This window comes from Chlamydotis macqueenii, chromosome 18, assembly GCF_036417535.1.
Source record: "Chlamydotis macqueenii isolate bChlMac1 chromosome 18, bChlMac1.mat, whole genome shotgun sequence".
Lineage (NCBI taxonomy): Eukaryota > Metazoa > Chordata > Aves > Otidiformes > Otididae > Chlamydotis > Chlamydotis macqueenii.
In genome coordinates, this window is record NC_141573.1 from 7259734 (window position 1) to 7273349 (window position 13616).

The 13616-nt window shown below is 49.4% G+C and overlaps 2 protein-coding genes across 3 annotated transcripts in view; one reads left to right on the forward strand and one right to left on the reverse strand.

Moving 5' to 3' along the window:
* Nucleotides 1-1549: 1549 nt before the first annotated feature.
* OTOP3 (otopetrin 3) lies at nucleotides 1550-8295 on the forward strand. Its single transcript, XM_010117780.2, has 6 exons — nucleotides 1550-1940; nucleotides 3019-3155; nucleotides 3946-4004; nucleotides 4623-4741; nucleotides 5419-6350; nucleotides 6906-8295. The coding sequence occupies exons 1-6, from the start codon at nucleotides 1550-1552 to the stop codon at nucleotides 7074-7076; spliced, it is 1809 nt and encodes a 602-aa protein (XP_010116082.2). The 3' UTR covers nucleotides 7077-8295.
* Nucleotides 8296-9870: 1575 nt separating this feature from the next.
* The window catches only part of HID1 (HID1 domain containing), a 30194-nt gene continuing 26448 nt past the window's right edge, over nucleotides 9871-13616 (reverse strand). For both annotated transcript variants that reach the window (XM_086762115.1, XM_086762114.1), the window contains 4 exons: nucleotides 13505-13585; nucleotides 13031-13122; nucleotides 12527-12685; nucleotides 9871-12055 (listed from right to left, as the gene is read on the reverse strand). In XM_086762115.1, the coding sequence (XP_086618241.1) occupies nucleotides 11992-12055; nucleotides 12527-12685; nucleotides 13031-13122; nucleotides 13505-13585 (396 nt within the window). In that variant the 3' untranslated portion in view covers nucleotides 9871-11991. The remainder of the gene's footprint in view (nucleotides 12056-12526; nucleotides 12686-13030; nucleotides 13123-13504; nucleotides 13586-13616) is intronic.

The following is a 13616-nucleotide window of genomic DNA, read 5'->3' on the forward strand; positions in this document are numbered from 1 at the left end:
TCAGCGGGGAGCAGTCCTGACGGCCTCTGCCTCGGTCCGTTGGGAAGACTCGCATGCGTCCTGGTGGCACTCCAGTGAGTGGTTGTAACATCGGCTGCAACCGAGGCGGCGCCGGCAGCTGCCCCCGCTCAGCGGGCGACAGGACGCGCAGGGAGGTAAGGGCTGGGGCTTGGCTGCTCTCAGCAGCACGCAGCGACGGGGTCAAGGGGTTGGGTCCGCGGCTGGGCGCAGCCTTGGCTGGGCGCAGGGTACCTCCTGATGGAGCCTGGGTGGGTTTCTGCCTGATCCTTCTGATTTTGTGGCTTCTCCTTTCCCTTCCCTGACCCCCAAGCAGAGTAGTTATGGCCCTAGGAGAGGGGAGGGCATTTGCTCCTGCACTACTACAGGGAATTTTGGAGCCAAATAGGGAAGAGTTTAGGAACAAATCTCCTAAAGCGCACTGAATCCCCAAAGACCAAAGGGGGACAGAGCACCTCAGTGCACCTGCAAAAGGAAGGGAGAAGCACTGAACTTTCAATCTCTTCTCAGACAACACCTCCCTCAAAGCCCCAAGACAACTCCGTGTAACTCCCCCCACCCCCAAACACACCTCGGGGTGGGCTTTCACTCCAGCCACCCCCACTGCAGCCAGAGTCACTCCCTGGACCGAAAGCACCTTTCCACGTACGGAATCTATGGAGAGGCTGATCCTGCCCAACTGCTCCACGTGAGCAGGAGACTGCTCTCTCAGGGGTGCTATGTTCCTACTGAGATTTTCCCCAAAGCTGGATAGACATCCAGAGCCTGGAAGTATTTTTATCTGGACCAATTCCTCCAACTCCCCTGTGTCAGTATACTCATGGCTCTGTGCTTTTTCCTCTGTGCCACAGGTAGAAAAAGAAAGAAAACTCTGTCTCAGTCCCAGCCCTTCTAGGTGGGAGGCTGGATCTTTTCCCAGCAGCTCGGATCAAAACTTACAGACCCTCTTTTGTTCTCTCCAGCTCTTCCACAATTTGTGTGACCATACAAGGAGCGTGGTGTAGCTCTTACAACCCAAAAATAGAAGGAAGAGGTTGGACCCATCAACCAAAATCTAACAGCTCTGAATTTCAGAGCAGGTCTGAGCTTGCTCTGTATTTCCACCTAAGCCTGACAGCAACAAAGGGAAAGGAGGAAACCTGAATCTAGGGCTGTAGGGAGAGGAGGTGCGAAAGGTGAGGATGGGAACTGTCTGGGCACCTCTGGCCCCAACAGCTCCAAGTACTGGTGGGATAGGGCAGAGACATCAAATGCCCATTTTAACGCAGGGGTGTCTGGACAGCTTTTGGCAGAAGGGCCTTTTCCCAGGGCCCCAGGGGAAATCTAATGCCTAACCTGGGCTAAACACCAATCTCTCTTCCCCTTCATCCAGTTTGCGGAGAGGGAACAGGAAGCTGCAAAGCAAGCAAAGGAGCTCACCACACACGTGGCTTTCACGACAGAGCACATCCCAGTGTGCCCCTGCCCCATCCTTTCTACTTTTAACCCCCGTTTTGTTAAACGTGGCAGGTGACCCCCAGGCAGACGAGCCATGTCGGACAACAAGGTCTCAAAGCAAAAGCCCTGCCATCGCTGCAAGAGAAGGTCGGCTTCAACCCCACCAGACACAGCCACGATCCACTACGAGCAGTTCTGGCTGTACCGCCACTGCTCCTCAGTGCAGCAAAGGGACAGGCAAGCCCAGAAAGCCGGGCAGCTCTTCTCAGGGCTGCTGGCCATGAACGTGGTGTTTCTGGGCAGCGCCTTCATCAGCAGTATGATTTTCAACCATGTGGCCATCACGCTGGGAGATGTCTGGATCCTGCTCTCCATCCTCAAGGTCTTGTGCCTGTGCTGGATCATCTACTACTTGCTGGGCACCAGTCGGCAGCCGCATGCTGTCCTCCACCGAGATCCCCATGCTGGGCCGATCTGGATTAGGGGTAAGTTCTGCTTTTATTTATCACCTCATGCCTTTCCCCTTCTTCCCAGTGCTTGGAAGATAAATAAATTCTTCCCCTGCTACTAAAAGAGCTAGAAGGCACAGGAGATGTAGTTAGGTGCGAGGCTGGGGGAAGACAAGGACATAATAGATGCCATGGAGAGGAACCAGAGCAGCCAGGAAAGTCTTGAACTTTGCTTCCCTTCAGGCTCCAGTCCAGCCTCACTCTGTGGTCCCTTCCCAAAGCGCAACCCAGGCATCTCCCACCCGCAGCCCAGAAGCTGAGCACTGTGGGAGGAACGCAGGAAAGGTTTTAGGCACGACCACTTTGCAAAGTGAGAGGAGAACCACCACGTTTAGCCTTTGAGGGCATCAGTGGCCCCATGCCACCCTCGTCCTTGTTTAACATCACAGCAGTCCTGTTTCCAGGGGAAGATTCCTGACCAGTGAGTCACATCCCAGCGACACCCAGGCTTTCCTGGGAGAATTCCCATCAATAGTTGCCTCACTCTGAAATGCCAGTTCTCCAAGCAGCCTTGCCTCTGGTCTGTTATGGAGTTCCTAATTAGTGCACGATCTTGTTAACTAAGCATGCAGAATTAAAGGGAAGAAAGCTGCAAGGTACCGGTGTACCTAAAGTTGCAAGGAGGTATCAGAGGCAAAAGGGAGAAACAATTAAAGGGTCCTAACTTCTGCAGAATGATGCTGCCAAAAGCCTCAGCAGATCTGCATTCATCTCGGGTTTTCTCCAGAAGGCAGAAACCATCACCCACCATTAGCTTACCTCTGTCACTCCAGATTGCACAGAAAAGGCCAAAAACCCTGTTCCCACCTTGTCTCCAAGCACGAGAACATACCTTGCATTGTCTCAACACCTTAAACCAGCCAAAGCACACAACCAGGTTCAGAAATCAGGCTCCCCTCTTCTCCCCTTCTCCCAAAATCATGAGATTTCCAAATGAGAAGGCCTCCAGCTCCACCCAAATCCAAGAGGCCAAGGGTCTCCAGTCCCCATCCAGACTCAGAAGCTCCACAGACATGCCTTTGTTTATTTACTGGTGCTTTTGCTGTTTGCCCAGGGTCTGTGCTGCTATTCGGCGCTTTCAGCATCCTCCTGAACGTGTTTCAGATCGGCTACAGCGCAATTCTCATCCATTGCAAATCCAGGGTGGATATTGTGTTCCCCAGCATTGAAATCCTTTTTATTTGCACCCAGGTACTGCACATCACCCTTCTGGAAGCTCACTTGTTCTCTCTGTCCCATTTCTGGGAGTCCAAGGGATGGGGGGAAGTGGGAAGACGTGGGAAAGCGGGTGGAAACACAGGTACCAATTGCTACCACCTTAGGCCCCCCCTCACTAACAAAACCACGACAATGAGGCATTCTCATGAGCATTAAAGGGTCACACGGCATTTCCAATACCACCTACCCACACTCCTGAGGTGCCAGACAGAGACAAAGCAGTAAGCTTTAGCAATATCTGACACACTCTGGGATGCAGAAGAGTTTGCTTTGAAGCATCAAAGTAAGGGGAGAGGAGAGGAAATGTCAGATTTTGCCAGCGATGCCTTTGCACCAGTCTGAGTCCCAGCCTCTCTATTTGCTAACGCATCCCTCCAACAAAATCCTTTGTGCACAAATTATCTCACACCATTTGCAATGTGTTACTCCAATACCAACCTTCTTTCCTGACCCAAAGCTGTATTTGAAAAGTAAACCAGTTCCCATCTCAGCAGCAAACGCCCACAAATACACAGGAGAGAGAAAAGCAGGTCTCCCAGATCTGCGTCAGGTGCAGGCACGCACACGCTGCAGTCCCCTAAGGACGCCGGCACACGCCTCGGCGCCGAGACGCGGGCACACACACGCTCCCGCACCGCTCGCACGGAGGCAGGTTCGCTCCCGCTCGGACACGTGCCTTCGTGCCTGCCTGTCCCTTTCCACCACGTGTGCGGCAGGCTGCCAGCTCCACCCCCCTCACGTCATCGTTGTTATCAATTTGCAGGCTTTCTTCCTGTGGCATCACGCTAAGGACTGCATTCAAGTCCAGCACAACCTTACCAGGTACAAAGATGGGGAAAAAACCTGCCTTCTACTCTCTTTCTTTCTGTGTGCTTATGATCTCCATTATTCCTGCCAGAACTGTCTTCGTCTGACCTTACACAGACTCTGTATTCTGCATCACACAAGAACCAAGCTATGGCTTGACCATTCCCATCCTCCTTCCACCTGCTCCCTTCGGTTCTCACTTGTGCCTTGGATGGCTGCAAAACTTGTTGCTTCCTCCTAACCCCAAATACCTTCCTGCTGCACGGCTCAGGGACCCGTTCATTGACCGGAGGATGAGGTGGGGTGGCCTCCCCGTTCCTATCACTGGGAGATGTCTCAGCCTTCCCTTCATCAACTGCACCCAGATCTAGGCCAGTTTCACCAGCAAGCCTGGTGTTGCCTGCCCTGCTCCTTTGCAAACGGCCAAATGGGAACGTACTCAGCCGAATTTTTGCGTGCAAAGTCACACACCGATGCCCAGACGCAGAACAGGCACAAACGCACTGTGTTTGCATGCATCCGTGCACTGATGAGTGAGAAGAAGAGAGCAGCACCACGTGGCAAATGGACACAGAGGTCATAAAATAATCTCCACAGGCAATGTGCTGTAGAAGTGCCTTTCTCTTCTCCCAGGTGTGGGCTGATGCTGATCATAGCCACCAACCTCCTCCTCTGGCTCTTGGCTGTGACCAACGACACCATTCACATGGAGATTGAGTCTCAGCTGCGTGAGGTGGAGCTGCGATTTTCAGGCAAGGCTCTTTTTTTTCACATTCCTGTTTGTGTTAGGCTGACATAGATGGCTTCTAGGGAGAAAACAGTTCTTCATCTCTATGATTCAGATATCACAACCCACTCCCCCAAACGCTGCAACTTCCCTGTTATTAGAAGTAGTCTAGAGGAGATGGGCTGCAAGAGAAGAACATCTTCACCTGGAAGGGGGTGGATCTGCTGTGAAACCCTGGAACTGAGAGCTAGGAAAGGAAAAGCCCACCATAAATTAGTATTTTTGCTCACATTTACCTGTCAACTGCAAGCAAAAGACTGCCAGACTAGAACAGACTCATGTAGTTGCTGTGCTTTTCTTTCTGAGGACATGGGAGGGAAAAAAAAAAAGTAGAAATTAATATTCCAAAGGTAGAGATAAAAGAGGCTTCACCATGAAAGAAGGGGTTTTTCTCTCATCCAGCACCTATGGCATTGACCAGAAGGAGACTATATATTTGGGAGAAGACATTTGCTAACCCCTGTTATTCTGAATCCTCACAGCCTTGAGGACCAAGCAGTGATCAGTTACCTTCCTACCCATCGCTGCTTCTGAGATACATAGAGACAGATGTTGTGCCTGCACACAAGAAACTCCGAAAGAGCACCATGAAATCCAGGCCACGTTCCTCTTAATTATTGCCCTCCTCTTCTCATTTTCCAGGCAACAAGACTACCTCCTGCATGTGCCCAAACACAACCATCTGCAAAGTCTTCCAGAAGGGCTACATCCTGCTCTACCCCTTCAACACTGAGTACTGCCTCGTCTGCTGCTCTGTGCTGTACGTCATGTGGAAGAACGTGGGGAGACGCATCAGTCACCACCATCTCTCTCACATCAAGCCCAAGTTCAAGTTCCAGGGGGTGGTTTTCGGGCCACTGCTGGGCACCATTGCTGTAATCATCGGGATCTGTGTCTTCATGATGTACCAGATCCAGGCCACTGGCTCAGCGCCCAATCGCCAGGTCTTTGTGATGTATTACTCCTACTACATTGTGCTCCTGCCCCTGATGAGTGTGGGTGCAGTGATTGGGACAATCATTCACGCCTTGGAAAAAAAGGAGCTGGACACGGTGAAGAACCCAACCCGCAGCCTGGATGCGATCCTGTTGATGGGGGCAGCCCTCGGCCAAATCGGCATGTCTTACTACTCCATTGTTGCCATTGTGGCCACTGACCCCAGGGACCTGTTGAATAGTCTTATCTTGTCCCATTCTGTCCTCCTCATCTTTCAGAACATCACCCAAAACGTCTTCATCATTGATGGGCTTCACCGGCAGCCCTCTGCTGCGGCAACTGAGGCTGAACACATAGGGCACACTGGGCAGCATGCAGTGGCTTCAGAGGTACCCGCTGAACAGGAAACCACGATAAGCAGCAAACAGGAGCACACACAGATGTCCCCTGGCAAAGAGGAAGAAAGGAAAGAAGAGCAGAATCATGAAGCCTATGACCAGAGACGAGTGAGCATGCTGGAGCTGGGACAGGAGATCCGGAAAGCTTCTCTGTCCTATATCCACAGCTACTCCCACCTGACTTGGAAGAGAAGAGTATTAAGGGAGATCTCATTCTTCTTGGTTTTGTGCAACTTCATAGTAAGTATTGCTCTCTGCTACATCACAGCTTGGCTGAGCCATGATGACTTATGATACAGCTGTGCTCTCCTTGTCTTTCTCTTGGGCCACTATTCCAGACAAAAAATCTTTGCCCATCAAGTTTCACCTACTGGTGAGGCAAGCCAAGACTGTTCTTGCCATTAACACCCCACTCTCGTAATTATAAGGTCTCTCTTTTAACCTAAGAGTCCAATATGGCTAGGTTTCCTGGGTGCGGGAAGGAGAGAGCCAATAAATCCTTATGTACCGAAATTTTAGTCTCTGAGTAAGTTATCAAACTCATGAAGGGTGTTTCATGAGACAGGTGGAGAAACATGAGGCACTAGCAGTGAGTCTTTGTAACCATGAGTCTCCAGGATTGAAATTTACCCAATGAAGTACACTGTGCTCTGGGATCTTGAATCACAGCCACTTGAGCCAGTGCTGAGATTACAGTTGGCAGAGTAGAGTAGATTAGAGTAGATTAGATTAGGTAGAAGTTTATCATCCTCTGACTTCTGCTCTTTTTTTTTTTTTCTTCTTCCACCTCTTTAGCTGTGGGTCATGCCCACATTTGGGGCTCACCCTGTCTTCGAGAATGGACTGGAAAAGTCATTTTACGGCTACTCCACCTGGTTTGCCATCGTGAACTTTGGGCTCCCCCTGGGCGTGTTCTACCGAATGCACTCCGTCGGGGGACTGCTGGAGGTCTACATCACCGCCTGAACCAAGCCGACTCCCTGCCTCAGAGGCTGGGGTGAAACGGCGGTGCCGAACAAAAACGCAGTAAGCAGCGGATATGCACATGGAAGCTTTTAAGCTTTTTCCCTCTGGCTTCTGCTTTGACTTCTCCTTGCACAACACCTCCATGAGTTTCAGAAGAAAAGGAGGTGGTTTTATATTAACATTTTTTTCTCCATAGAGAACAGACTCAGCCCATAAACAAACTTCTTGCTGCTCTAAGGAAGCAGGACTGGAGGCCGGTACTTCTTAGTAGTCTGCCACTGGACGCTACACAGTCCCAAGTGGGACTTTACCAGCTCCTACTGAACTCTTCCAGATGAAAGAATGCAAGAACAGCCTTAAAAAAAAGCAACAAAGGTTGACATACACTCCACAGAACTTCACAAATCCACAGCCAAGGACCACCAGCCCCACCACTGCTCACCAACCCGCAGCACAAATCTGTTGGTACCAGCCACAGCAGGAGCACATACAGCCACAGTCGTTCAGAAACAAACAAAACGTACACTTTTACTGTGTCATTTTCAAAAAGATGCTGGTAACTGCTTTAGTGGTCAGAACAGAGCCTATTTCTGTTTGTTGCTGGTGCTGACATCCAGCACATCAACTTGTGCGAGCCCCGTAGGACCCAGCCTCGCTGAGTGCCAAGCTCTGGCACCCCTCAGTACCAAGGCGCGGCGCAGGCCATCAGACCAGCACCACTTCAGCGCGTCTTTTCCTGTTATTGGAAACAAAAGCCATAATGTTACCTGGCCTTACTGAAAATAAACACTATTTCTCCTTACAGGCACTCACAGAGCCTCAAGAGAGAAGCACTAAAGCACTATGGCTGATTTTTACCTGATGCTACTCATGCGCGCTGTTACCACCAGCGTGTAGTAGCAAAGGTCCCACTCTTGCACACGGAGCTTGTTCAAGAAGGAGCTGCTACCAAATCCCCCCCTATCCCAAATCCCTGTGAATCCCCCCCCATCCCAACCCTTCGGTCCTCACTGCCGCTTTGCCCGTCCACACACATTTCGCGAGGTGCGCTGTGTGTAAGGGAACGCTGCTGCACAGCCTGGTGCCTGATCAACGAACCTTGAGTGCTTGTTCCACAGGGGATGCTTGCTTTGAAAGCACACGGGAGAGCAAAGGGATTTGCAAATACGGGTCCCAAACGCAGAGCCTGATGAATGGAAATAAAGAGATTGAATTTTCACGCGTATCTTGTGAAATCTCTGGGCCTGCTCTGCACTCAAAGACCAGACTCAAAGCCAGCTGACACTGACTGACACCACTCCAGCGTCCAGCGTTCAGACGAGATTTAAGGGCAGGCCTTGTTTTACAATCAATCAAAATCTTTCATTACTCCTAACCAAGGCCAAAGCAGCATGGTATAAAAGGCATCTACGTTATTGCTTCTGTTCCTCTATAAATCAATCCCAGCAGCCGTGTGGGCTTAGGATCACAGCCTATTTTTTTTTTTTGTGATCGCCTAGAAAAGCAAACTCTCCCAGGACAGTAACAGTGATGAGAGCTAGAAAGTCCTGACACCAAACGTCCCACTCCCCCTGGGATTCAGCACCCAGGCAATGACAGCACCTTTCTGTGAAACTAAAAGTAAGAACAATTGCGCGAGCATGAACTTTGCCCAGTAAGTGTTTTTACTTAGGCCTGTGTCAACAGAAATATGTCATGAGAAATAACAGCTGGATAAATTAGGCTCCAATCAAGTTAATTACTATTCCCATTTCACAGTTTGTACCAAGGGATCTACAGGAGACACGTGCCAAGGTCTGGCCCTTTCAAATGATGAACATGATCTCAAACTTTCTTCCTAGTTATTGACAGCCTGGGAACAAGCAGTGATGTACTCCATGGGCAAACCCACGACTTGGATTTTATCTGCGGCGTAACAGATCAAACGCTGTTTAAGTTAACGCGCCTCCACGGAGCGGGTGACTTTGGGGGTCTCCCACTGAGATATAAATACTAAAGTGACATACGTACTCACACAAATAGGGACTGAAAGCAAACTCAGCTCGTGATTTCTCGCTGCTAAACAGAACCCCGTTCTAACACTGCAGATGAAGGGAAGAAATCCCACAACAGGCAACAGTAAAAGCGCTCTTCCAGGCCAAATGGAAGTGTGGGGTCCAGGGTTTTGGCCCTTTCACTTCGGAGGGTTCTGGTTCTACACGACTTAAGCTCTGGACTGATTTGTGTCTACCTCCAGGAGGGGTAAAACAATGAAATTAAAACTGCCTTGAGCTCCTTCATGAGACCATCGGCAGGGCTGGGGACACTAATCTGAAAGCCTGGTGAGAACTGAGGTAGTGTCTCCTGAATCTGACACAGCTGTGAGGCACCAGTGGCCCACCTGCTCCTTTGTCACCTGCCACCTGCTCCACCATTCTTTATCATCTGCCATCTGTGAATGACTTCCAGAGCTCGCCCAGGGCCAGAGTGCCTGTTTTATGGGTCTCAACCGCACAAAGGTTTTAGTACGCGGTTCACAAAGTCAGGAGACTTGATCCCGTTTGATCCTGTTCCTTTTCAGCACCCTTTGAGGCAGTTACCTTGGATGGTTGTCTCATGCCATAAGCACAGAAATGGCCAAAAATACACAGTTCAGGCTCATTTTCCAGAGTTCAATCTTCATGTCTGATTACAAAAAGAAATCCACACACAGAAAAGGAAGCCAGCACACAGTCTCCTAGTAGCACAAATCACTCCAGCACAAGACAAATAAGATTATAAATCTCTCTCTGGGAAAAAAAAATAAGCAACCAACTGCATGTTTCAGATAATCTTTATCTTTCTCTCTGTAAGTAAGCAAATAGTTTACAGTGCAAGTTGATTTCCACAGAACAAAGATCAGACTCCAAACACCAAGAAACAAAACAAAAACGTTCCCAGAGGAACTCACAAAGAAACAAAGCAGAAAAGAGAGGACGGAAGAGATCATGAGAACCAGCAGATCCATGAGAGGGAAGAGGCAAGCGCATGGGACACAGGATGCCCAGTTCCAGCTGTGAGGTTCAAGTGCCATACAATCAGAGGCTGGCCCCACCAAATCACATTCTTATATAAGAGAGATTCCAAGTAAAACAGAGACCTCACCCTGTTAACATCTGAACCGACACGGGGTGAGGATAGGAGTAGTGTTAAGTGGGCAAAGTGGGTTGGAGATGGGGGGTGGGTGGGGGAATTAACCTCTTCACATACTTCTTATCCTTCAGAAAATTATCCAGGCTTTACTTCAACTTTCAACTGGCCTGGGACACAAGTCCCCTTTCAGTGCTCAAAGGAGGAAATCGCCTGACTACGAGCCAACAGGAGCCAGCAGTTCGCCAGAGCAGCACTGTCTCCAGGAGAGGATGGTCACGTTGCTATCACTCTAGCTTCAAAGCTTAGGCAAGGGTTACAAGACACAAGCATGTACCATACGTGTCCTCTTACTTAAACACGTGAGACCAGCTTCCATGGAGTGATCTCACTGGTTCTGAACTGTGACAAACAGCTCACGGCCAGCGACTCTCCTGAGAGCCTGAATACCAGAGCACCAAGGACTAAGCTTTGGTGGAGACTGAAAGGTCTTAGTTCACAACAGGACCCCTCACATTTCATTGTCTAAAGATCACCTAGGCCTAAGACAGCAGTCCCTCCCAGCTGAACATAAAGTCTGACTCAAACCCCAGGATGTTTCCACCTACCAACACACAACCTCATGCAGCTGAACCAAGCCAGCAACAGCAGGTCTCCCACCTATTCTAATTCCGGCTTCCCAGACTTCGCGTGCTTGGGATCCAATACATTCAAGATCTGATAACTTGGTCACTAGCAAAACGCCCTGAAGAACTGAACTTTGCCTCAGCACTCTCCAGTGACATGGAGATGCTTTTCCTCCTACAACTTCCAAATTCCTCCTACAACTTCCCTGAGTGCCTCCCTCAACCCCCTGCCTTAGTAGTGTGCAAAAGACCCTTCCACTCCCTGCACTGCATCAGCCTGCCAGGCACAGATGGAAGGATATGGTTCCTTTCAAACCAAGCTGACACTGTCCTTTCAGTCAAAGGGAGAAGACTAGGAGAGTTTAACAGTCACATCTCTTCTCCTTGCTCTCACCGAGCCAGTTCCTTCCTCCTGTGTGCTCACATGGATTAAGCAGGGCTTTCCCAAGTGACACACACTCCATTGCAACAGCCCACCATGAAGGACAGGCTGTTGGGCCTGGAAGCCAAGGAAAAACTTCTCACACCACACCAAAGCACTGGCTACTACAAAACTTCTTAAGCAGCCTTCCGGGAAAGGAGTAGAGAGATTCAGAATGGAGACAAAAAGTTTTCCTTCAGCAACTTCTCCTTTTGTTGGGATGGGAAAGACTTCCCTAACAATATGTAACTGAGACACCAGGGAGACACCTGCAGCCAGAAGGGATGCGCTGGAAACTTTATGGAGCCACGTGAAAGTAACTGCAGTTTCCAAATCCTATCTCCTGCAGGAATAGCAGCTTCTCCCTTGCACCCAATTCACAGCTAGTCTTCTTCAATTAAATGCTGACTCTGACCAGGGCAAGGACAGGGTCAGACTGGTTTCCAAACCACATCCAGGAGCAAAAGAGTAACAGAAGAGCTAAGAACGGTCTGATTTCTAGTGCAACCACAACAATGGACAATCCCTTTGACATCTTTCACTCAAGGTTCCTGGTGAAGGGTGAGGGAAAAGAAGTGAGCTGGGGGGAGGGATGTCCAAGCAGGTCCCAATTAAAGCTTTAAATGACAGGGAGGTAAATGAAGTGATTGTCCTTTTGGTCTCTCAGCTGGATGTGAAATGCAGGAATAGCTGTGACGAAGCAACACACAGCAGTCCTTAGATCCAGTGTATTTCTCTTAGTAGAGGTAAGTGCTCTCTCTCAGACCCGTTGAATTTCAAACAGCTTCACATCTGTGTCATACCAGATAGGGGGATCCACATTCCTGGGAGAGAAAGACAAGACGACCCACTTTACTCTCTGTGGCTGGGTACGTGGAATTCAAATCTCACAGCCAAGATTACAGGAGCTGGCTACACAGAATGCCTTCAACTTTGTGAAAGAGGAAATCACTGGTTGAAAGAAAACAAGCCTTTAAAGGGATGACAATATCTACAACACCCCACAAAGCCAGAGCTTTACACGAAACCTCTGCACCATCCCCTCTAAGCAGCAGCAGGGAATAGAAAAGCTGCCGGTTCCCAAACAAGCAGTACTCCCAGAACAACTCCCTTCATGTCTCCTGCTCAAAGAAAGTTTTGGAGCAGTTGATTCACCCTAGTCTCTTCCAAGGGAACAGTATCTTTCTATCCTGTCAACAGGAGATAATCCAGAGCTGGTCAAGGGCATGCAATTCTCTCTGAAGGCCCCCCAAAATTTGGAAAAGACCAAGTTAGACTGCATCCAGCTGGTTTACCTCAAATAAATAACTCCCCACATGTAGGTCCGGAACCACATGGCAGTGCCCGAGTTAGCCTGGTACTTGCGAATGAGGATGGGGTGAGGGACAGGCAGCAGCCCCACCAGTGTGCCATGCTGCAAGAACTTCAGGATCTCAGACTCATCAGTGAGACCCCTGCAAAGAAACAGATCAGGAACATCCTTAGCACGACCCATAGACACTCCCAAAACTGCTGCAGCAAAAAGTAGCAGTCTAAACAAACGCAGACACGGAACTGGTGACCATGGCCACCAAGAACACACACTCTCACCACTTAAAAAAGAAAACAAAAAAAACATTGAGAAGGGATCAGACAACAAGAAGTTCGGCAAGCAAAACAACACCTCCTCTGCCAAGACCGTGATGCTTTCAATTAGACTTTACAAAGTTTCCCCTAGAGGTCCTCCAAATTCAAACTCTGCCAGTCTCACAGAGCTCTTTACACACTGCACAGTCCTTTCTCTCAAAAAATGTACTTACTTGTCAATGCAGATCTTCTCCACCTGAGGGACCAGCACCTGTAAGAGCCGCATGATTGTCTGCAGGGGAAGCTTTGACTTCCAAGACATCACCTGTAAGTAGGAAAGCCCACGAGGAAATCAGTGCACTGCATTAGTAGTTTTTCTACAGTTATCTCCACAACAAACGAAGTTTACAAAAACCACAAATGTGGTGGATGAACTGAGTGCACAATAGCAATACAACAAATCCCAGAGCACTGGAGTTATGAGCCACTCAATGAAACTAGCAGGGCATTGGTTTACAACAGGTAACCCAAAAATACGTCTTTGCAGAGGGTAGTAAACTTCTGTAGCTTTGACCACAAGTTAAAAACCTTCCCCATGGGGAAATCCTCCTCTGGAGGAGTCTCTGCTTTGGGGTGGGACGGAAGGAAGGCATTTCTGCCACAACTCTTTTCCTCATTATTTACTTCTGCTGTCCAGATTCCCTTACCCAGTCGGGAGTTGGGGCCCACTGTCCACTGGAGGATGCACTGGAGAGACGCCTTCGATCTCGTCGAGGATGTGATGCCTCCTATCAACAAATGTTATTAAAAAAAAAAACA

Bases quoted from the DNA above. Each gene is read 5' to 3' on its own strand.
- OTOP3 (XM_010117780.2), top strand. From the start codon at position 1,550: ATGTCGGACAACAAGGTCTCAAAGCAAAAGCCCTGCCATCGCTGCAAG. The intron at 4,742-5,418 runs GCAAGGCTCTTT...CTCATTTTCCAG, and splicing joins GGTGGAGCTGCGATTTTCAG to GCAACAAGACTACCTCCTGC. The intron at 6,351-6,905 runs GTAAGTATTGCT...CCACCTCTTTAG, and splicing joins TGGTTTTGTGCAACTTCATA to CTGTGGGTCATGCCCACATT.